The 25,414-nt window shown below is 38.2% G+C and overlaps 1 protein-coding gene across 1 annotated transcript in view; it reads right to left on the bottom strand.

Moving 5' to 3' along the window:
* Positions 1-16,392: 16,392 nt before the first annotated feature.
* LOC136857161 (mitochondrial thiamine pyrophosphate carrier) overlaps positions 16,393-25,414 on the bottom strand; it is a 132,021-nt gene continuing 122,999 nt past the window's right edge. The window contains exon 7 of the mRNA XM_067135592.2: positions 16,393-16,537. Within this exon, the coding sequence (XP_066991693.2) occupies positions 16,529-16,537 (9 nt within the window). The 3' untranslated portion in view covers positions 16,393-16,528. The remainder of the gene's footprint in view (positions 16,538-25,414) is intronic.

Genomic DNA, 25,414 nt, shown 5'->3' with positions numbered 1-25,414 from the left:
CCTATTTCCTGCATAACTGGGAACTGAAGAGAGTATTAATAAAATGACTCAAGACCAGAAGAATTGAGGAATTGCCAGCAAACGTCTTGAAGATTAATTAAATTTGAGATACTACAATTACTTTGCTGACTGATTCCTTCAATGCAATTATAGCTTCAGGTCATGTATTTGATGACCGGGTCACAAGTAACACGATCCCTATTTTGAAACATTAGGGTACAACTAATGCCCTGTCATCTCCTGGCACATAATGAAAATCTTTGAAAGGGTCCTAGGTTGCATGACTGTCCAAATCACAGTCAGTCAATGTGGCTTTGTCAAAGGTGCTGGATGAAATGATGCAATCTTTGGGGCTTGTATGCTTAAGGTGTATTTTCCAAGGTGCGACAGTAGCCACCACACGGTGGCCAGAGCCATACGACTGGGGTCGCCACATACGTTGGCGACAGCAGTCGCCAGTGACAGGCACGCGGGGAGTTTTCTTAGACACGACTCTAACCACCAGTCACGCAGTCCAGTCTGTTAGAAATGGATGAGAGCATGGGCAATTTTATTAGTGGCAGGGCTTTCCTTGGCATCTTAATGTAAGAAGAAGAAGACGATGAAAGAATGATAATGTGGTATCTCGGCACGAAAAGAAGGAAAGTCAACAGTATATTTGCATCACACGACAAGGAAGGATACTATAATATTTTAATGACCAGACATCTTTTAACTGATGAGACAAAGTTTAGGAAATATTTCAGACTGAGTGTTAGTTTAGTTACATCTTGAAACTTAGAAAAAGTGAAATTTTGAAAAGTCCGTGCAATCGGTACAAGAAGCCCATCAACCCAGCTGAGAAACTTGCACTCACTCTCAGGTACAGAAATTGTTTTCTTATTTTAACAGTGTTTAGCTTAGCTGAATAAATTGTACATGTTTTTACAGTAAGACATAACAATCAGTAAATCTATGGTCTTAATAGACATGAAAATCATAAACACATTTATGCTGGAAAACTAAGTGGCATAGAGGTACATCATGTGTGTGATAAAACACTCCCTTGACTTCTCGTTGCTTCGACATCGTAAATCAAGGGTTATGAACTTCATGTTGTTGGTCCGTATTGAACTGAGATAACATATAAATTATACAAGGAGAGTTTTCCACCTATTCAATACTAAGTTGTATTTACAATGTTATTTATATTACATGGGACTAGTTTCAACCCTAATCGGGGTCATCATCAGCCATATTAAACATACACAATATTTGGCGAAATCCTAAAACATGTTTCTAAGCAGTAAGAATCTTATGAATATATAATTTACAATATGAAGTGTGGTTGAATTAGGCAAGGGCTATGGCACTCAAAATGTTGCAAACGAAATTGAAATATTAAGTGTGACATAGGTGAGCAATAAATAATACAAGTACACTAAACATGCTAAAAAGTCTGGAATAAAAGTACAAATGAGGTACTCTGTGTTGTAGGTTAAAAATTTTCAGTATGATTTTAGACTCATGGAATTCAGTAGGTTCTGGTAATACATAACGGTTGTGGACCGAATGCTATGGTACTGAGAATGAACACAATGTAAACTGACACATATATAAAAATATACAAGTATGTACAATGTCTGAGTAACAAAATGGGTAGTTGATACTTTCTAGAAGAGGAGTCGACTATATATTGTATCAGCTTAAGCGGAGAATTTGGTACTTGGTGTATTAAGTGACCAAGCCATGTTGATAGGGCTGCATGGTTGATTGTTGGAATTGTGCACAGTGAATATGAAGTTTTTGAATTCTTCTTGAGAAGAAAGTAGACACTGTGCGTGGTGATATTAATTGGTGGAACTCTCAGTTCATAGCGGAAAACAATTGGACCTATTAAAATTGAGAAAAGCCAGTAAAATGCAAAGTACAGTATGCGGAAACAGAACTGCCAGGAAGGAATTTGACAGAAAGGTAGAAGGAAGACGACCCGTGGGAAGGCCACGAAGGAAATGGATAGATTTAGTTAAGAGCGATGTACTGCTGAGAGGTCATGATTGGGACAAGTTGGTGGAGGAAGAATGGTACAAGGGCAAGATGAGATGGAGGAGGCTCATATACCATACCCGGGAAACTGGAGATGGTTTAGGATGATGATGATGATGGTGAATATGCGGAAAGAGGAAAAGATTACCACAAAGCGAATGGACACTCACCTCGCGCTGTGGTGTGTGTAGCTTAGTTGATAGTGTGCGACTAGTGGCGTTAGGAGAAATATATGAGGGGAGGAGGGCAGGCGCATGTGGGTTGGGTAGAGTGGAGGTGGCTTGGGAGGGGATGGGGTGGTGGGTGTTGGAAGGAGGAGGGGGAGATTTAAGGCGGAGCTGAAGGGTGTGGGAGAAAGGGTAATTGTTTCAGAAAAGTACCTTTTTAGGATTGAATTCTGGTTGGCTGAATTATTGTTTCTGAGAAAAGTGATAAATACTGTAAATCGAAAAGGATGTTGGGTTTTTCTGAGATTTCATTGAAATTGTTATTGGCATTAAAATATTGGTCTACGTGAATGTAGTAATTTTCCATTAAGGGTCCTTTACTCAACATAATGGAAAATTACTACATACACCTAGACCAATATTTTAATGCCAATAACAATTTCAATGAAATCTCAGAGAGACCCAACATCCTTTTCAATTTATTTATCACTTTTCTCAGAAACAATAATTCAGCCAACCAGAATTCAATCCTAAGTTTAATTAAAGGTACTTTTCTGAAACAATTACCCTTTCTCCCACACCCTTCATCTCTGCCTTAATCCCCCCTCCTCCCCCTTCCAACCCACCCACCCCATACCCTCCCAAGCCACCTCCACTCTACCCAACCCGCATGCGCCTGCCCTCCTCCCCTCCCATATTTCTCCTTCCACCACTAGTCGCACACTATCAGCTAAGCTACACACACTGCACGTGAGGTGAGTGTCCATTCGCTTTGTGGTAATCTTTTCCTCTTTCCGCATACTGTACTTTGGATTTTACTGGCTTTTCTCAATTTTAATAGATCCAATTGTTTTCCGCTATGAACTGAGAGTTCCACCAATTAATATCACCACGCGCAGTGTCTACTTTCTTCTCAAGAAGAATTCAAAAATTTCATATTCACTCTGCACAGTTCCAACAATCAACCATGCAGTCCTATCAACATGGCTTGGTTGCTTAATACACCAAGTACCAAATTCTCCGCTTAAGCTGATACAGTGTATATTCGACTCCTCTTCTAGAAAGTATTAACTACTCAACTACTCATTTTGTTACTCAGACATTGTACATACTTGTATATTTTTATATATGTGTCAGTTTACATTGTGTTCATTCCCAGTACCATAGCATTCAGTCCACAACCGTTATGTATTACCAGGATCTACTGAATTCCTTGAGTCTTAAATCATACTGAAAATTTTTAACCTACAACACAGAGCACCTCATCTGTACTTTTATTCCAGACTTTTAGCATGTTTAGAGTACATGTATTATTTATTGCTCACCTATGTCACACTTAATATTTCAATTTCGTTTGCAACATTTTGAGCGCCATAGCCCTTGCCTAATTCAACCATACTTTATATTGTAAATTATATATTCATAAGATTCTTAGAAACATGTTTTAGGATTTCGCCAAATATTGTGTATGTCTAATATAGCTGATGATGACCCCGATTAGGGTTGAAACTAGTCCCATGTAATGTAAATACAACTTAGTATTGAATAGGTGGAAAACTCTCCTGTGTATAATTTATATATTCGACATCATATTCAAAGTCAATAATTATCTACCACACAACTACTACTTTTATCTACTTTTGCAGCAACTGTGGCCTAGCACTCCTCACTGCAACAGTGCGGCAGCTGAAGCCACCATCGCTGCATGTCGCAGACCAAATTCAAACTGCGCACACATGGTGGTGGTAACTGCTGTCACTATGGCAGCTACAATTGCCGTGGCAGCTACAGTCGCACCTTTATTGAAAGGCATTGGGAAAAGAGGAGGCCATTGCATGTAGCCTTCGTCAACCTTGAGAAAGCCTCTGATCATGTTTGGCACCAACTAATTTGGTATGCACTGCGTAATCATGGCGTACCAGAGTTCCTTATCAACTGTGTTTGTATGCTTTACATAAACCCTCGGAGGGGTGAGTGAGATGTGCTGCAGGTATCTCAGGCATCTTCCTGGCAAAAGATGGTATACATTAATGCTCATCACTGTTACCCTTCCTTTTCATCCTTGTTATGGACACGATCTCCTGAAATGTGCAACATAAAGTCGCACAGACCTTTCTCTATCCTCCTTGGGCCCACAGTTCATGTAAAAGTGTTTTAAATTCAATTTTTAGATTTTTGGGATGCAAGACATATCAGTTTTATGAAGAAAAAAAGAGATTGATTCTGAAGCTAGTTACTGTCCCAATACCATATGTAACCTATAGGTTAAAGTGGGTCTTAATGTTTATGATAGAAAAGTATGGGATATTTTCTTTGAAAAACTGTTAGTTTATAACACACTGAAGTTAAAAAATCAGTTCACCAAATTTCTATCTCAAAATAAATAGATTAAAAAATTAGTTTCATACAAATTTATTATAGATTTAGGTTAAATGAGTTAACAATACACTAAAAGTGCACAAACTGAATACAAGGAATCATAAGTCATAGAAAAGTTTGTAGCAGTTCTGATTTGAATTCAGACAGAGAAACTCCTTACAAGTGGAACAAATGACCGTGCATTTGGGACTGATACATCCTGGTAGGCAGCAGCAGGAGGGTTTCACATTTTCAGGGATTTCTGGCACATGATTAGCATTCTTTTTACAGAGACTGTCGTGATGCAGAGATTTTGTTGCCTTCCTTTTTCAGGGCAACATTTTAAATGTGATTCTGTTTGTATCGTCATCTTCCTCTTCCATCTCAACTTGTGATTGAGTTTATTAGTGAGCGTAGCAGAGCAGAAAGCCACAACTCAGTATTCGGGAGATGAAGAGAGGGCAGTCCTGAGAATGGTTCTCCATTCTCCTGAACTAAGTCAAATACTGGGACAGTTCCTAGTATAGGCCATGGCCGCCAACCCCATCACCTTTTCCACATATCTAAACTGCTCCAAATCTCCTTGGCCTGGGAGTGGGCTCGCTGTACCCCTTCAGGGTAGGGAATGAGAACTTTTGTAGGTAATTACAGTAGTCAAGTTAATGGTCATTGTCAGAAAGGTCTAAAAAAAAGTTTTCATTGATAATTTCTAGAACTTCATTGGAATCAAAGCCTAAAACAACAGAGAAAAAAACAAACAATGTATAAATATTATATCAACTAAGGCCCACTGTAACCTATAGGTTACATCATTACAAGATATATGTACCACTGTTCATCACGGTTTGCCGATTCCTACAAAATGATTCATGTATTATGTATTTGTGATCTTCTAGAATCATTACTGTTACCGAGTTTTTGTGGTTCACAGAGGTGAAACAAGGTGCGGGCATGAATGGGTCTATCAAAGACAATCAGAAGATTGATGTAAAACTTTAAAAATTATAGTTACATTTCTTTTTCTTCTCTCTCTCTCTCTCTCTCTCTTTTTTTTTCTTTCTGAAATAAAGACTATAAAATTCAGGTACAAAAGATCACAAGCTAGGGTAACAATTTTAGAAAACCAAATGACATCCACCTTGAGCTTGAAGCTCATTAATTATACATTTTCCAATGAGTGCTGCGGCTCCTTTCAAAACCAATCAAGGAGACGACCCTCCCAGTTTCTTTTACAGAGTATTCAAAATATACAATGTTTCAAGAGCACCTTTTGCTCCACAAAATTATCTAGGAGTCTAGGAGACTATCGCCTGCACATTTCACCACTACAGCCTTCCAAAGGCATCCTTCAACAATTACATTAATACCCAGAACGTCTTCGCTCTATAAAATTTGCATTTTCAACAAAATGTCCAGGCCTATCAAAGGCACAGCCTACTTTTTACAATTCGAACAGTACTTACTGTCTTAGATGCACAAACATCTAACATATTTACACCAAGTGAAATAGAATTTCACAGGGGTATTGAATACCCAATCTACCAGGGCTTTGTGAAAAAAAACCCAACAGGTTAAAGTTACTGGCCCAAAAATCAAAATGATGTGGTGGTGGACACTTGCACTCCTTGAAATTTGCAATTAAAATATTAAAACCTTATTTGGACTTCAGGCCCGAAGTTACAGAGGCTAAGCCTATACTACTGAGGTGACTAGAGGGAGAAAATTTAAGTTGCAAAAGCTACTGACAGGAAAGGATTACAAAGTCATAGTCACCTCAAAGTCAAGTTGATAGGGAACGTGAGAGGGTGTCACACTCTCTATTCCTGAAGTTTGGGTAAGTTTCTTAGGCTTGTTTGGAATTTACATTAGAAGATTGAAATTTTCCTTTTTATAAAAATTGAAGTTAAATTATTAAGTTTAGGAACCTTCCTCTTGAGCTAGCTTTCAAAGACTGTTACTTTATTAAGTCAGGACTACCATTAACTTGATCTGATGGACATCTCGAATATGAAAACAGCCACTCCCTCCTCCCCTCACAACCATACACTAGACTGGAGCGATGAATAAGCCAATCTAATCGAAAAAATGTGCCTGCTTTTATGACTGAGAGGAAGGTTCTAGAGAGCTCTGGGCTAAAGCCCGTCACACCCCCCAATTTTCATTGGGTAATTAAATAGCTACAATACAGATCTTATTGGCTAACAAAATAAATATACAAAATTTTCTATTGGCCAACATCCAAAGTTGGCGGGAAGAGATAGAAGTGTTACAAACTTTGACACACCCAAAACAAGGAATAAACAACTCAGTTTAGTAAACTTTAAAATAGCAAATTCGTCCGATTAACTACTTCTGCAGTTTTCAGAGTTGCCATATTTTCAGAAATTTATCTCTCCACACTTGGTCACAATGAATGTTTATAAAATTATGCCACTGGGGTGCTCTGTGATAAGAAAATCCCAATACACCCGAAGTCCAAATTATACTGAACAGTGATTCGCCCTTTTGCCCTATATGGAGCTGAGTGCTGGTCAACAATTAAGAGTGCTGAGAAACAGCTCTATGTTATGGGGATACAAATGTTGTGCTTATCCTTGGGCTTCAAAGTGACCATATCATAAATTTATTTTATTTATTTGTGATGTCAGTAGCACTAAAACTGGCTACATATAAAAGATAGATTTTACATTAAATTTTACATATAGATTACAACAAAACAAACAAAAAGAAAGAAAAAGGAAATAACCAAATGACGAAGATGGTGGATGTTGGCAGTGTAGGTGATTCCGTATCAAGCACAGCGCTTGGAGATGATAATGTTGTGTTGGATGTTGACTCCTAAGTACGAGGCCTACCTTCAGAGGTGTCCCATTCCAACAGAAGGATTCTCACAAGGACAACAAACATGGCGGATGAACAATCTTATATAGTTGCCAATCAGAAATTAGTATTCAGAGAGTCCGGTGTTGCATTCATAAGGTCTTCAATAGTGCATGTTGTTGGGCATAGTCTGCATTGAAGAAGAAGGGGCGAGTCTGCGGTGATCCAAATTCACGTAACACTGAATCTACTTGAAACCCCACTTCAACAAGTTAGATTTGCATCTCGTAACTTGAGCGCAGTCTGTTCAGCGCTTTCCATGTCAACCATCCTTCTGTATGACCAGGAGGAAGTTCCTCACGTGGCGTCATCCTTTCTCACGGGTTATTGAGCCTCCCTTGCCATTTATAATGTCGGGCTTGGTGTGCTGTCCCTCCAAGAGCCTCCATTGCTCTGAGGAAACTTTTTCTAGAAACTAGGCAGGGGGATGCTGGCTGGTGGCCATACAAAGTGTGAACTTCAGATGTGACAGCTCTTTTCTTCTTGCTCTTTGCTGCTATCTCCCGACAGATAATCAATACTGCTTGTTAAAAGTACAATGTACTTATGCTTAAAAATACACTATTTGCAGTACCGATTTCGGTCTGTATCAGGAAGACTTGGGAGAAAGGAGATGAGCTGCTCAATTAACTGGTATATTCCAAGCTGTCAATGGAGAGATGGCGTGGAGAGACATCAGTAGACGAATACGTTTTGAGTGGTGTCTTTAAAGTAGGAAAGATCACAATATGAAGACAAAGCTGGAATTCAAGAGGAACAATTGGGGCAAATATTCGTTTATAGGAAGGGGAGTTAGGAAGTGGAATAACTTACCAAGGGATGTGTTCAATAAATTTCCAATTTCTTTGCAATCATTTAAGAAAAGGCTAGGAAAATAACAGATAGGGAATCTGCCACCTGGGCGACTGCCCTAAATGCAGATCAGTAGTGACTGATTGAATCATCCTCAGCTGCATTAAGAACATGAGATAAAACAACATGTACACATCATTGGACATTACTTAATTTAAGAATGTGATTAAAAAGCATGATAAACAGTGCACAATGTGCTTCCAGCGGGCCAACAGCATCTGGCCTTCCCAACTGACTCTAACAACTACAGTACTACCCCATAGAGGATTCCACCTACTCCAAAAGTACAATAAACAGCAAGAAAACTTATACTAAAAGAACACAATATCAATCTTCACAAGCAAATTTGAAGATTCGTCAGTGCCAGCTTAACTCATTTTGACTTTACGACAACCCTGCCAGCACCATGTTTGATAAGCCTACACCTTATCGGAATAAGTATCACGCAAGATACGAAGTGTTCAACTAGCAACACACTAGGATTTATGTGCATCTTAACTATGAAGATGACAGAATGACAACAGGTGTAACGAGCGCTGTAAGGGACCTATGGACACGATTCAAATTTTATTGATTTTAACTTGTTATTAATGTTGTTCATCATGCTTTTTAATCACATTCTTAAACTAAGTACATGTTGTTTCATCTCATGTTCTTAATGCAGCTGAGGATGATCGATACAGATTGAAATCGGTACTGCAAATAGTGTATTTTTAAGCATAAGTACAATGTACTTTTAATAAGTAGTATTGATTAGGTGGAATTATCCCAATTTTACAATTGTACCCAGAGAAAAACCTGTCCTGTCTCTGCTTTGTCCAGCACAAATCCCACATGGAGTGACCGGGATTTGAACCACGGTATCAAGCAGTGAGAGCTCGCCGCCTGAGCCACGGAGGCAATATGGACATGAAAATAATAAACTATAATATAGATGTCAGAAGATGCAATTCCAGGAAGGCAGTGCAATTTATACAAAGGCGTAGATCACAGGCAACCTGTCATGGTGCGGCAGGTCTCATTAAGTAGGAAGTCCACCTGTCTTGCATGGCTAGATTTACACCACACTGGGCATGCATACTCAGCAGAAGAACAGCACAGTGTGAGTGAGGAAGTCCTCAGTTCTTGGTTGTGCTCCCTGTTTGGTGTCTGTCAGTTTCCATACCACATTGTTCTGAGCTGACACTTTATGCTTGATGTTGGAACAGTACTTTCTTAAAGGCGAGAGTGCAATCCAGACTCACTCCCAAGTACTTTGGGGTTGCACAGTGTTCTAAGGAGACTCCTTCCCACGTGATCTGGAGTGATCTAGTAGCCTCTCTGTTCTTAAGATGGAAAGCACAAAAGACCTTTCAAGATTATTTTTCCATTTGTTCTTGTGATGTGCCCAAAGAACTGAAGGATTTTCTGACCGAGATGGGAAGCTATTGGTTTTTTACTATTGATTTTTTACATCGCACCGACACAGATAGGTCTTATGGCGATAGAAAAGTGCTAGGAGTGGGAAGGAAGCAGCCGTGGGGATGGGAAGGATGATATTTTAAGATAAGTTGTTTGATGATGGACACATCAGTAATAGAGCCTCAATATCCAAATAATGAGGGTCAAATTTTAATAGCAGTATTCCATTCTTTTCTACAGATTAAATTTTGCTTACAATGAGTATAGAACTACCACAGATCCATAACTTTAGTTTAGGACTCTATCAGTGGAACTAACTTATGATTGGGTGAACTATATCACAATTTACTGCATGCCATGGATTCACATTAAGGTTAATTTTAATATTTTTGATAATATTATTTTCCTGGAAAGCCATTACAGATATCAAAGTTGTTGTTAAAACTTTGCAGACTTTTTTCTATGGCCATTTCCCACAACTTTCATTTTCATAAGAACAAGGTACATCATCTCAAAACTATGCATCAACGAAAATTTAAATTTTACTTACATAAATTCAAAATTAGTAGTAATAACAGTTGTGTTTGTGGAGATGAAGAAACTGCAACTCATCTTATTTTTTATTGTCCATTCTTCAGCAAAGCTAGATATATTTTGGAACAACACTTAAATTGTTGTACAGTAATGTTAGTCAAACCTATTTTTAGGACATTTCACAAGATCTGTTGTTTGAAAGAATTTTTTTTAAGTTTATGCAGTTAATTTTTTAAAAAAATTAAGGATAGTTTTACTTTTCTCCCAGTTTAATTAATTGTGTGTGTAATCACTCACTTCAAAAATTTTTGTATTATATGTTTGTAATATTTAAGGTAACTAGTTATAACCTACAGCCCTAATATGCTAGACAAAATAGGTTTCTTTCATGGATAATAAATAAATATATTATGTTTATAGGTTGCCGTACATTAATCTAATGAACAATAATAGTTGTACTGTTCATAGAACTTCAGAAACAAAATACTAACTAAGCAATTTTTCTTTATTATGAAGTTTATGATGGAGCAGCAAAGCTAATTTAGTGAGTTTGCAGTTGTGATCAACAGTATTCTGTAAGAAGGAAGTCAGCTCCCAGATGAAGCTATCTCTACACCAGTCTGTTTCTTTTTTTTTTTTACAATATGTTTTACGTTGCATCGACACAGACAGATCTTATGGCGACGATAGGATAGGAAAGGCCTAGGAGTAGGAAGGAAGCGATTGTGACCTTAATTAACCCAGCAGTGGTTGCACGCTCATTTAGAAGCAAGTAGTTGCGGGTGAGATTTTCCCTCACCTTCGTAACTTCAAGTATGCTATGTAAATATTTGTTTCAACAGCAGCAATAATCATATAAATAGCTGTAGTGAAGTATATTTTAAATGTCAGTGTAAGAGAAAATACCTTTGCTGGAAAATTAAAGAATATATGTACATCTTATCAAAAGGATTGCAATTCAGTAAATATACAGACAATATTATTATCACATTAGTGGTCGCGGGTAAGATATTTCCTCACCTTGATTGGCTGCTTGTATTTAGAGTAATATTATTCAAGAATGCAAGAAATCAACAATCATATAAAATAGCTAATTACAATGCAGTTTCACAATAATGTTTCAATACTATAGTTCATTTTTCACTAGAAAACACAATTTCTAAACATTGAGCACCTTTCCTCCTTATCTACCAGCTTTGGTTTTCATACATGCTCCTTTTCCTCATCAAGCACTCTGCCTCTGCATTTGAAGAACAACATGGCTGAGGTGTGTTCTTTGCAAATAGCCACCAAACAATCTCCACAGTATGTTACCTGAAGCTATTTTTCTTCTTTGGACAGAAGTCACACTTCCGCCTTTCTCTTGGTGTATTGCCTGTTGTTGGCGTACTCCTAATACTGTCTGAATCTGGAGACATAATGCAGTAGAAGCTCTCTTAGCGAGATATGGTTTACAAAGCTCGGATGCTAATGTTTTCAGGTACTTTCTTCTCAGCCCTCTATTGTCAGTGTCGAATCTCAATATGATGTAACTGTTCAACCTGGCAATATCTAACAGAGTACAGAAGATTCTCAGTGGCCATCTGTTAGTTTTTTCGGTGACAGTATACAAGCTTTTCAAGCCATCGATAACATCTACTCAGCCTTTTGTCATGTTGTAAAACGGAATGACTTCCGGTTTGTTCTAGTCATCTGTTGTCTCATCGATGCATGGTAGCCAGCATTAGGACAACCTTCCCCTTCTTGGGAATATAGGATACAAGTTGCATATCCTTGCCATGAGCAAACATGGTTGAATGCACTGGTCTTTTCATGTCGAGGAATACTGGTGGAATTTCTGCCTTATTTTTCCCAACTGTTCCAACTAAAATTAGTCCCTTATCTTTTAGCAAGTGTAAGAACAGAGGAATCGATGTAAAATAATTATCAACAGTGATGTTCCGTCCACTATTCTCAGTTGGTTCTGCAAGTTGTTTTACAACTTCTGCATGGGTGTTCACTACTGAGAAAGTTCCATCAGGCTGCCTTCCAATGTAAACTTCCATCTTGTACGTGTAGTAAATGCGAATGTTGGCCAGAAAAAAAATTTAAAAAATTAATGCCATACTTGGCGGGGGAATGGCAATCAGTAGCAAAGAAAAATTAAGTTTGTGGTCGCGGGTGAGCAAAACTCTCACTCATCTGCAGACGCGCACAAAAACTTCAATAGCCCAAAACACTAGACTGCAACTGTTTGCAGTAAGTGATTGGTAATGTTCCCCTCTAGAAATACCTGAGAGGAAGGGAATGTGCTGGTGTTCACTGTGCAATCACATATGAAGAAATCCAAAAGTGAGACAATCATTCACCCCGTGACCACTGCCAGGTTAAGGTACATTTCCCAGCATTTACCTGGTGTGGAAATGGGAAACCACAGAAAACTATCTTCAAGGCTGCTGACAGTGGGGTTTAAACTCACTATCTCCCAAATGCAAACTCACAGCTGCGCGCCCCTAACTGCACGCTCAACTCGTCCGATCCAGTCTGTTTTCAGACCAACTTTGCTTTATGGGAGTGGAAGCTGGGTGGAGCCAGGATATCTTATTCATAAGTTATAAGTAACAAACATGAAAGCAGCGAGAATAATTGCTGACTGTTGATAAACTTAACCATGATAGGTTAATATGGTTGTTTAATCTGTATTGACCAGTCTGAATGTGTTACAGAACTATTTAAATGTCAATACACTTATTAATGAAAGAAAACTACACTTAAGAAAATAGAAATTGCAACACCATGAAGGCATGGGTCGTTTGTGTTAATTTTCAAGATATGGAACGATGCCATGTAAGAATGTAAACGATCAAAGTTTCAGACCCATTGGATCGTTGCTACAGGTCTCCCCACGTGATTGGTCGCGGAGGAATCACCTCCAGTATACGGACTGTGGTGTAGCGTGGTTGACTTGCAGTCTGAGCAGTGAAGTGTTCCCCGTCAAACATGCGTCGACGACAGAGAAGAGCACGCTACCAACAACTGCCACCGTTTGAGAAGGCTCGGATAATTGGGCTGTGTGAGGCTGGATTATCGCTTAGGACTATCGCTGCACGTGTTGGCCGACAGGCGTCTATGGTACAACGTGTATGGCAGCAGTGGTCAAATGAAGTTACCCACACTTGTAGACCTGGCACAGGCCTAGCGCGATAGACAACTGTGAGAGAGGATTGCCGCATCATTCGGATGGCCCGGATGGAACCCCATGCAACAGCAGCACAAATTCGAGCGGCTGTGGCACCCCACGTTACAAAACAAATAGTTGGTAATCGCCTGCGTGCAGCTGGCTTACGAGCCTGTGTCCCTGCAGAAGGTGTTCCATTCACCCCATAACAGCGATGTGTAAGGTTGGCCTGGTGTCGAGAAAGATCGACGTGGGTCGACGAATGGCATAGGGTCGTCTTTAGTGATGAATAGCGCTTCTGTCTTGCCCGCAGTGATCGCCGGAATTGCGTGCACCGACGTACCAGAGAGAGGGGCCGCCCAGATCTTATTGTCGAGGGGCACACAGGGCCAACACCAAGCATTATGGTCTGGGGAGCTATTGGCTTTAATGTGAAATCACAATTGAGGGCACTATGACTGCTCGACAGTACGTTGATAGGGTACTCAATCCAGTGGTTGTCCCTATGATGGCAAACATTGCTAATGGGATATTTCAGCAGGGTTCACACTGCACGCATGTCCAGAGAAGCTCTCCATGACATCACAACCTTAGAATGGCCCGCCAGATCCCCGGACCTCAGTCCTATTGAGCATGTGTGAGACATGATGGGTCGACAACTGGCCAACCGTCCTCAGCCACCCACAACTCAGGAACAACTGACCCATGCAGTGCAGCAAGCATGGGCCACAATTCCTCAGGAAGCGATCCAGGGCCTTATTGACTCCATGCCTCGACGAATTCATCAATGTATTGTAGCTCGTGGTGGGCACATCCTGTATTGATTGTTGTCCAAACTTGCAGTCAGAGGGACCTGAAAGTGTAATCATCGAATCACAACCAAACACTCGTCCTGCACGTTCAATTGCAGCAATGTAGCACCACTCCTTCTGGGTGTTGCAATTTCTATTCTCTTCAGTGTATTTATTTAACCATACATGTTTCGGGAAGTCAACCATTCCCTTCAACAGTGGCCAGTTCAAAGAATAAAAGAAGATAGCACAATCTTTTGTTTTTACAATTCAAAGAAGTATTGTGTCCTAATACACCATGTCAATGAATAAAGAAAACTTATAAAATATTATAAAAATGATCAATACATAAAATTTTGTTGAACTGAATGAGAATACTTATATAAATTTAAGATCTTCAAGTTTTTCTCCTTTTTGTTGCTTAAATGATCATATGCTAGTCTATACAGTAGGTTATCTTTTGCACTTCTCTCATTTAAACTTGATTCAATTTTTTTTTTTTTTTTTTTTTTTTGTAAGATAAATTTCTAAACTTTCCAAAACAGTAATAAATTTTCAAAACAGATAATAATATTAATAAAATAATTTTCAATTCAGATAAGATAGAGAATAAATGTATATTTAATAAATCAGGAATTTACAAGTTAACATGCCAAACATGTAAACAGCGATACGTAGGACTGCATGGAAGAAGTTTGCCTATAATGTACGAAGAACATGTTAATGCAGTCAAACATAAAAGATATTCGGCAACAGAACATAAGGTTGAAAAGAATCATAAATTTACAGACGTTCCTAATGACATGAAATTATTATATTTGGCCAAAAAGGGAAAATTAATGACTGTGTTGGAAAGTTTAGAAATTTATCTTACAAAAAAAAAATCCAGTTTAAATGAGAGAAGTGCAGAAGATAACCTACTGTATAGTCTAGCATATGATCATTTAAGCAACAAAAAGAAGAAAAACTTTAAGATCTTAAATTTATATAAGTATTCTCATTTAGTTCAACAAAATTTTATGTTTTGATCATTTTTATATTTCACAGGTTTTCTTTATTCATTGACATGGTGTATTAGGACACAATACTTTTTTGAATTGTAAAAACAAAAGATTGTATTACACTGTTTTATTCTTTGAACTGACCACTGATGAAGGGAATGGTTGACTTCCCAAAACATGTATGGTTAAATAAATAGTTCTTTCATTAATAAGTGTATTGACAAGGCAGATTCAAATAAAACTATTTTACATAGTTCTGTAATACATTAATGACTGCTGACACAAACAGGTGGGAACAATGATAGGAGGGTACTCAGAATGAGAAGACAAAGGGTAAGTTAGGAATGAACTCGATTGATCAAGCTGTATGTCTACACCAGCTTGAGTGGTGGGGGAACATGTGAGGCAAAGGAGGAGGATAGGTTACCTAGGAGAATAGCGGACTCGGTCATGGAGGGTAGGAGAAGTTGAGGGGGTCCAAAACGACGATAGTTAGACTAAATTTTTAATGGTTTAAAGACAGAACTAAATGAGGCCACAGAACTAATTACAAACAGAAGATTATGGCGGCATTTAGTAAATTCACAGAGGCTTCCATACCGAATTATGAAAGGCATAACAGTCTATAATGAAGATTTATGAAATTTCAAGCTTCAAGTTTCTTTCAGAATTTTATCCATTGTATCTTGTAAACTGAGCTCAATTACCTTTGGATAATCAGAATTTTATCCATTGTATCTTGTAAACTGAGCTCAATTACCTTTGGATAAATGTTCATTACAATTCAGTCAGTGGTTCTGATGGTAGAAGTATAACATTGGAACACGAGCAATCTAATGTAGTTCGGTTAGTGAGTGCCATTTGATTTTTTTTTTTTTGCTAGCCGTTTAACACCACACTGACACATAAAAGGTTTTCAGTGATATAAGGATGGGAAAGAGCTAGGAATGGGAAGGTAGTGGCCATGGCCTTAATTAAGGTACAGCTCCAACATTTGCCTGGTATGAAAATGGAGAACCACAGAAATATCTTCAGGGCAGCCGACAGTGCCATCGAAACTTTTTAATTGTACTGGACTACAATAAAATTTCACTTCACATTTACAGTATATTTACATACCTGAAACAGTGGAACAGGAAGTGAATATTTTTCAGACATTCTTGTATGTAGGAAGCTGAGAATGGGCATGAAAAGAATCAAAATGCAGACAGAAAAAAGCTGACAGTTTTAATGCTGCTTAAAGGCACCAGTCCAACAAATACAGATGGTTATTTTTAAATTTACTGCTCATTATGACCTGTTCATTAGAGTGGATCAAAGTTGTTGTACTGAAACTAACAGGTACAGTATATTACTCATAACTCAGGACAGCTGAAAAATGATAACAAAAAAAAAAAAGAATTTAAAAAGAGCATGTTAATGAATACTTTTATATTTATATATTTCAAAATACAAATCCAGCAAACACATGTAAATAATACAAGAAAAATTAAAATCCCCAATTTATACATAATTTGGAAATAATGATACAAAAATTAATGCAGTGCTTCTGCATCTATCTGTTGGCACAGGCCAGAGCAAAATGTAGCTTCCACCCAAGTCCCAGTCTCATCCATGCCTGTGGGAGTATGAAAACTGCTGAGGTATGGGTGGTGCTGAGTAATGGCCTTCAGAACATGACTAGTGCATCTGAATTAAAACAAGATGCAGAAGCTCATGCCACCTGCTGCCATTTCTTGATGAATGCAGTGCTTCTACATCTATCTGTTGGCACAGGCCAGAGCAAAATGTAGCTTCCACCCAAGTCCCAGTCTCATCCATGCCTGTGGGAGTATGAAAACTGCTGAGGTATGGGTGGTGCTGAGTAATGGCCTTCAGAACATGACTAGTGCATCTGAATGTTATGAAATGTGTTGCTCATAGGATGTCATGCTGCAATAGCACTTTCTGGCCCAGTGAGGAAGGCAGTGGCAAACCACCTCACTCCTCATCTTGCCAAGCATGCCTCATTTTGGCACCACCATAAATTTTTGTGGTTCCCCTATAACCCCTTTACCTCTGATGGTGCCATATGGCCAGCCTCTGGGCTGATGACCTAACAGACAGACAGACAGACAGACAGACAGACAGACAGACAGACAGACAGACAGACAGATGCTAATAAGAATAGAATAGAATTATACATCTATGATACTGGGAGATTAGATCAACCAATTTAATACTTCAAGAACCACTGCTTACAGTACAGATTATATTATTACTGGCTTTGAATTTACAACAGAAAAGGTCACCTAGCAGTTAATATTGTTTACAACACAACTGTTGTTCATTGCAGATCTTTCCTTCAATATTTCATCAAAGTGTTTCAGCAATACAGTCTGCCAGTCCACAACCTGACAATTGTGTAGTAGGTGGGTAATAAATAATTTAGTTAAGGAATTGTCTATTACACTGTATGTAATTAGGAAGTTCATTTTGCAGCGGACTCTACTGATGAGAGGTGGGTTTATTTTTCCCCTTCACAAAGCTCTCCAAGTCTGTGCCTTGGTAAGTAGAATAATAGAAAACTGTTAATTATTAATGTACAAAAATGAAAATGAGAATATGATGCATCCTAAAAGAATGTTGTAGAAGACATATAACCAGCACTGTCAAGGCAGGAAATAGTACCTGGTTGTTTCTTCTTGCTGTGCCTACTGTGATTGGCATAAACAGAGGAACAAAAACACAACACATGTGAGTCTTGCAAGGAGCTCATAGTTTCAACTAGAGAGGATTGTGCAAGAAAAGGTGGTGACAAAACGAGTTATGAAATGGGTATTCTGAGTACATGACATAATATTTATGTGATAAGTTTATTATTTTTATTATTATTATTACTATTATTATTATTATTATTATTATTATTATTATTATTATTATTATTATTATTATTATTATTATTATTATTATTTTCTCTTCGTTCATACCGACCTACTAAGGACCACGTTATTTCAGCTGTCCTCTCTGGGCTTTGATCTTTGCCCAGTGATCCTTCATTCATTGCCAGTGTTGCTCTTTTCTTTCCTCCGTCCATGTCTTTCCCGGTCTTCAACTTTGACCTTTCTTGAAAACCCTGGTGGTCTTTTAGTTTCCTCCTGCATTCTTGTATATCTTCATAAGTGATCCCCATCTTTTGTAGGTCCCTTTCCACCTCCTTGAACCAAGTTGGCTAGGTCTTCTTATCTAAAAATAGGTAATGATCTGGTTCAACATTCGTGTGGGTTTCATTCTTAGCAAGTGGCCATAAAATGCAATTCTCCTTCTCCGCATAACATCAGAGATCTTCCGGACATGAGTATAGAGTTCATGGTTATGCCGACATCAATATTCATCTTTGTCTTTAATTGGGCCAAAAATTTTCCTCAAGACCTTTCTTTCTTTAATTTCCAATTTTTCTAGCAGGCATTTCTTGTTCATAGCAAGGCATTCCACTGCATACAAAGCCTCTGGTCTTATGACAGTGCAGTAATGTCTGAGTTTTGTGTTCAAGGATATTTACTTTTTTTTCTTTTTTTGCAAGTTGCTTTACGTCGCACCGACACAGATAGGTCTTATGGTGACGATGGGACAGGGAAGGGCTAGGAGTGGGCAGGAAGCGGCCATGGTCTTAATTACAGTACGGACCCAGCATTTTCCTGGTGTGAAAATGGAAAACCACGGAAAACCATCTTCAGAGCTGCCGACAGTGGGGTTCAAACCCACTATCTCCCGAATACTGGATACTGGCCGCACTCAAGCGACTGCAGCTATCAAGCTTGGTGATATTGACTTTTTGTTGTAAACGTCTTTGGTCAGTTGATAAGCCATTTCCATTTTATTTGCATGCGATGTGAAAGCTTCTTTTTCAGAGATGTTTGGTTCTACCCATTTGCCAAGATAATTATTATTTCGTGTGGCTATTTCTAGCCGGGTGCCAAATTCCTTTAGAACTTGGATAAGAGTGATTCTATCAATCGAGTCATAAGCCTTCTTAAAGTCGACGAAGGTCACATCATCAACATAATTATCACTGTTATTTGTATGAAGTTCACAGTATTATTCAATAATCAACTGATGTTGCCGGCTTAGCCATTAAGCTACTTTTCATCTGTTGTATTAATAGGGAGGCTGTAAAAGAAGATCTATTATTCTGAGAACCCATAAAAGAGAGTACTAATAATGTTATTTGCTTTACGTCCCACTAACAACTTTTACGGTTTTCGGAGACGCCGAGGTGTCGGAATTTAGTCCCGCAGGAGTTCTTTTACGTGCCAGTAAATCTATCGACATGAGGCTGACGTATTTGAGCACCTTCAAATACCACCGGACTGGGCCAGGATCGAACCTGCCAAGTTGGGGTCAGAAGGCCAGCGCCTCAACCATCTGAGCCACTCAGCCCGGCAAAACAGAGTACTACTGGAGAAGACATAAGGTAATGGATTCAATGATTTGTAGCTTTCCTGCAGAGTAAACAGATATTCAGGGTATGGAAAAAGGCCCAAGTGATCACCATCCTGAAACCAGGCAAGGACACATCAGGCCTCACACGCTATAGGTCAACATCACTGCTGTGCCACCTACACAAGACATTTGAGAGGATTCTACTGGAGCACTTGACACCAAAAGTAGAGCAATACTGGAACTAGCAGGCTTGGTAGCAGCTCTGGTAGAAAACGTGCAGCCAATACTCACCCAGTACATAGAGGATGGATTCGAGAGATGTGAAAATCATTTGTGGTTCTCATGGGAGTGTATGATAAGATGCATCACAGAACAATATTAAGCAAGCTCTATCACATCAAAAGAGACTATGGTTTGATGATGATTACTGATGATCGCTGAAACCCTCCTTCAGAATCGAAGGTTCTTTGTCAAGTTCCAAGAAAGGAATAGCAGGTAGAGAGAACAGTGGAACAAACTCCCTCAGAGTAGTGTCTTTTCACCTATCCTGCTGTCCGCCTCCATAGTGTAACTGTTAGCACTATCAGCTGCTGCCCTCAGTGGCCCAGGTTCGATTCCTGGTACTGCCAGAAATTTTAAGAATGGCAGGAGGGCTTGTGTGTGGTGAAAATGGTACATGCAGCTCACCTTCAATGGAGGTGTGCTTGAAAAAAGCTGCATTACCTCGGGAAGAGGCCACGGAGATTACTTACCTATCCTCTTTAATATCTACACAAACTACCAACCTACCGGGTGAGTTGGCCGTACTGTTAGGGGCGCGCAGCTGTGAGCTTGCATCCGGAAGATAGTGGGTTCGAGCCCCACTGTTGTCAGCCCTGAATATGGTTCTCCGGGTTTTCCCATTTTCACACCAGGCAAATGCTGCGGCTGAACCTTAATTAAGGCCACGACTGCTTCCTTCCCATTCCTAGGCCCTTCCTATTCCATCATCACCATAAGACCTATCTGTGTCGGTGCGACATAAAGCCAATTCTAAAAAAAAGAAACCTACCAACTGCAACCTTCCTTCACCAGGAGCTTCATTTATGCTGATGATCTGCCTCTGACTATCCAGTGTGACAATTTTGAGATCACTGTAGCACAGCTGACAAATGCACTTTATGAGTTGTCAATATATTAGAAGAAGAACCAGCTATTGCAAAACCTTAGTGTTTCACCTGAAAAACTGGGAAGGTAACAGGCAGCTGTGTGTAGAGTGGGAGGGTAAACAGCTGGAATATTGTTTATCTTCAAAATATTTGGGAGTTACCCTGAACCAGCCTCAAACATACAAGAAACACTGTATCAACACTGGGCAGAAGGTCTCATCCTGCAACAAGATCCTTTGGATGCTGACTTCTAGTAAACAGGGTGCAAATCCAACTGTGCTGAGGACATCAGTTGTTACTCTCAGCTTCTACGCAGCAGAGTAGTTCAGCTCAGCCTGCACAAAGCAGATGGATGCAGCGCTCAATTAAACCTGCACCCATCCATTGTTTGGACATCAACCTTCACATACGAGACTGAAGTCAAGGAAAAGTTTCCTCAACACTATCGCTGTCCTGAATATTCAACCGACAACAGCTCATTAGGATCTATGGTGAGCAAGAATACATCTCTCAGAGTAGATGATATCCTCTGAATCTTCATCTCCAGGACATCAGCTGGACTGGTCAACATGGAGATTGTTGAACTGCTTGAGGAGTGGTATTGGAAGATCCAGAGACCGAAGGGAAGGCAGTCAATGTATATCCCTCTGAGTTTAGGAACAAGCCTGAACCAATCTTTACTTGTTTCTTGAGGCCTGACAACCTCCTCCATTTATGAATAACATTTTGTACCACACAGCTGGAAAGGAGTGGAGATAGCCCATCACCTTGTCTGAACCCAGTTTTGGTTTTAAACAGTTTCAAGACCTCATCCATAAATTTCACCTTTGACACTGTGTTGGTGAGAGTCTGTTTGATCAGGTTTCTGAATCTGAGTTTCTATTTAAACCTAAAGGGTTATTTGATCCTGTTTGGTGAAGGAATAAGAGGTGAATTATAACTATTATGGCTACTTGAATGATTTATCCTTTTATAACAATTTTATTTACTTTTAACTTAGGGATTTTATTTTTTTTAGTATGTATTTTTTTAGTATGTATTTTATTTAGCAAAGTTAATAGAAGAATTGAACTTCTGTCTCAAAAATATCCATTAGTGACTCCAAGTCAATGAAGTTATATGCTTTCATAAAAGCAGTAAATATGACCACATAATTATGGCCTCCTGTCTTCTTGTACCTGATGATGTTCTTCAAGTTGAAAATCTGTTCAGGGCAAGAAATTATTTTCCAGAAACTAGCCTGGTATTCTTCAATGTGTTGGTCAAGGAGTTCTCCTCTGATTTGAAATGTTTTGCAGAGAATCTTGTGTGTAACAGACACTATTGAGATTCCCCTATAGTTTTTGATGTCCCTTTTGTCACCATTTTTGTGTAGAGGCTGGATTAGTGCTCCATTCTCTAGATCTCCTTGAAGAACTCAACAAGTTCCAAGAGATTCATTACTTGCCAGTTGAAGTAATTATGTCACTATGTAATCCACTCCAGCTACCTTATTGTTCTTTAGGGTGTTGATAATCTGTTTGATCTCTATTTACAAGGTGGGGACTACTACTACTACTACTACTACTACTACTACTACTACTACTACTACTACTACTACTGCAGCAGCAGATTGTTCCTTGGTCTATTTATCCTCTTTTAGTTTCTCAATTTATTAACTTTCATCTGGAGTGTGTTTTTATATGACTGCGAATGCTGGACATTGTTAAAGAAGACCGCAAACATTTAGTGGCAATAGAGTTGTGGATGTGAAGAAAAATGCCAAATTCTTGGTTAGAAAGGAAAATTAACAAGAATGTCCCGAACATATTCACAGAATGTAGGCATCTAAAATAAATATAATTCCAAGAAGGAGGACACCACCTATGGGTCTTTTGCTAAGATGCAATATGTTTATCACAAACATAACTGATGGTAAGATCTTAAGGAAGAAAACCAGAGGGAGACCAAGAAAAACTTGTAGTGGACAAAATAACATGTAACAGAGTGCAAGAACTGTCATGAACTGAAGCAACTGAAGAAGAAAAACATGGTTACATCAACAAGAAGAACAAGAAGATGATGATGAAATGTATCTTATTTTAAGATAATCCAGAGGTACATAATTTTATGGTTTTTGGAACCAATACAAAATTCTATAATCTCAAGAGCTGCCATAAACTGACTGCATTACCAATGAAGGAATGTGGAGTACCAAGACAATGAATACACAATACTTGTACATGAACAATGCAATGTCTTCTATAAATGCATTATAATTCCTAACCCTGTATTATTTTTTCAAAATAAATTATAAATACAATGTAAATGTCACTGCTTATGTGACAGGAACACATTTCTATTTGTGGTCATTGTGCTCACGGAACAGACCGTATTGCTGAAGTGAATCAGCTAAATACAACATTAAGTCAGGAGATGACAAACTAGTAAAGATTCACTTTTGGATATCTTCAAAGAATGTTATTTCCTGTAGTCTACCTAAAGCAATAGCTATATTCTGTTAAAGGTTCATCAAAGAGGCAAACTGTGCCAAACCTTCTTTTTTCCAAATGATCTTCAAATGTACAGTGTAACATTTTCCACTGTTTCTTTTCAACATTGAACATACAAACTTAAAATTAGTTCCAATGAATTTTTCTCCAAAGATTATACTATACATCATTATACAATACTAATATAGAACTATGAAACAAGATTACACTATTGTTAAAAAATAAAAATATTTAAAGAATTCATGATATTCACCATCAACGACGATTTCTTCATTTGCAGTATATTTACATTTATACAAGGCTATCAATATTAATGAAAAAAAAGTTTTAGAAATGTATTATGCAAGTCCAAATCAATTATTGATTTCGCAAATCTGAAAGTAGATGACAGGTTGATTCATACACAGAAAAATGTAAAGCGGTAGTCAATACAGCTTTCAGTAGACTTGGAGTGAAACCCTTGTAAAGGCCACTCCAACGCTCATGCTTCATAGTAAGCCGTAGGCACTGCACCAAGCCTTTGCATTTGAAAACCTGTAGAATGGAAAGGAAAACATAAATACATTTTATTAAGTACCGTAAACTACCTTTTGCTCCATTCTTAATCATTTTTCTTAATTATGGTACTCAATGGTCTGTTAGACTCCTTTCATGTAGAAATAAAAGCTTATGGCTAAGATACGAATGTTCAGCTTCGTGTTTTGAATGTGACTGAACAATTGACTATTGGAGTTGCACTAAAAGTGCATCTGCCATGCTCATCATAACTCGAGCATGGACTTGTTTGCACAATCAAACAGTAAAATATATGTTTGAATATGCTCAAAAAATATAAACAGTATGGACCATTTTATGCACAAATTATTGAATAAAAATCAAATATACTACCATTTGATTTGTGGAAAATCTTACTTTATCAGTGCCTGTTACAGTGTATATGGAAAGTCAACCTGAGATTTTCTTATGTGAAGCTCTAAAGTCTGTCAATGAAGAAAGTTTAATAAAAATGAAAATATCCTTTCTACATTGCACGATGTCACAGGTGCACATTTTTTCTTCCATGATGTATTTTAGTTTTACAACAAGATAACATTTTGCTAATTTGACAGACTGTTTAGTAACCAGGATTTTTATTTAATACCTAACTAAGCTTACTTAGTGCAATCTTAGGAACACCATTAGTTACTTACAAATAATATTAAAATTTGATCCATCAGAGAAAGTGACTACTGAAAGGAATTATTCTGAGCATCCAACTGTGTTATAATTTCAGGTACTTTAGAGAAGTGATTATTGTTGTACGGCAGGCATTCTCAACCTGGTGCTCTTGTCATGTGAGTAACATGGTGCTCACGAGCATGAGATACTTTTTGCAATTTAAACTTTGTTGTATGAACCAGAATAATAGAGTTGTTATCTATATACTATAATATTTTAGCATTTAGTGACTTCAAAGTTGGTTATGCTACCAGTAGTCTAACTTATTTCCTACTGCTATATGTTTTGAAAATTTGCACAATATTAGCTTAATTCAGGGGCTGAGCTGATATCTGCATACAACCTACCTGGTCAGGATTAGTAATGCATTGTGTTATTTTGTTGCATTATGTGTATATTGCTTTCCTTGCATGTTCAGTTCAATCGTGACAATATTTATTAAAACTATTCGATTTCATGTTGCTTGCATACTTGATATTGCATGTGGATGGTGTTTACAATCTAAAAACGGTTGAGAACCCCCTGATGTACAGGATTTTTTTCTTGATGCCATCTTCAGAAAAAAACATTCCTAGAATTATAATCATTATAAAATATCAAAGCCATTTTGACAGTGCTGATGTAATTATTTTATTATTATTATTGATATATACAGTCGTATCAGCACACACGTTTTTAAAACATAACCGGTTTTCGGACACTAAGGTCCATCATCAGTGTTAATATTTAAATTTAATTTCACATAAGTGTGTCGTCAAAATGAGTTAAAAATGAGTTTAAATTTGTAGCCCTGTTGACATCAACTGTAAAATGAAAAAAAAAAAAAAAAAAGGAACCAAGTGTTAAAATTATGAAATCAATACATGTAAACTTACAATGTTGTTGTAAAAATTATGGACATACCATGTTAAGGCTGGCTTTCCTTCGTGCTCAGGCTGTTGGTCGAGTACTAACGAGCGTTCAGCTTT

This window comes from Anabrus simplex, chromosome 1 (genome assembly GCF_040414725.1).
Source record: "Anabrus simplex isolate iqAnaSimp1 chromosome 1, ASM4041472v1, whole genome shotgun sequence".
Lineage (NCBI taxonomy): Eukaryota > Metazoa > Arthropoda > Insecta > Orthoptera > Tettigoniidae > Anabrus > Anabrus simplex.
The sequence above is the reverse complement of the archived record's forward strand: the minus strand, read 5'-3'. Positions and strand labels throughout refer to the sequence as shown.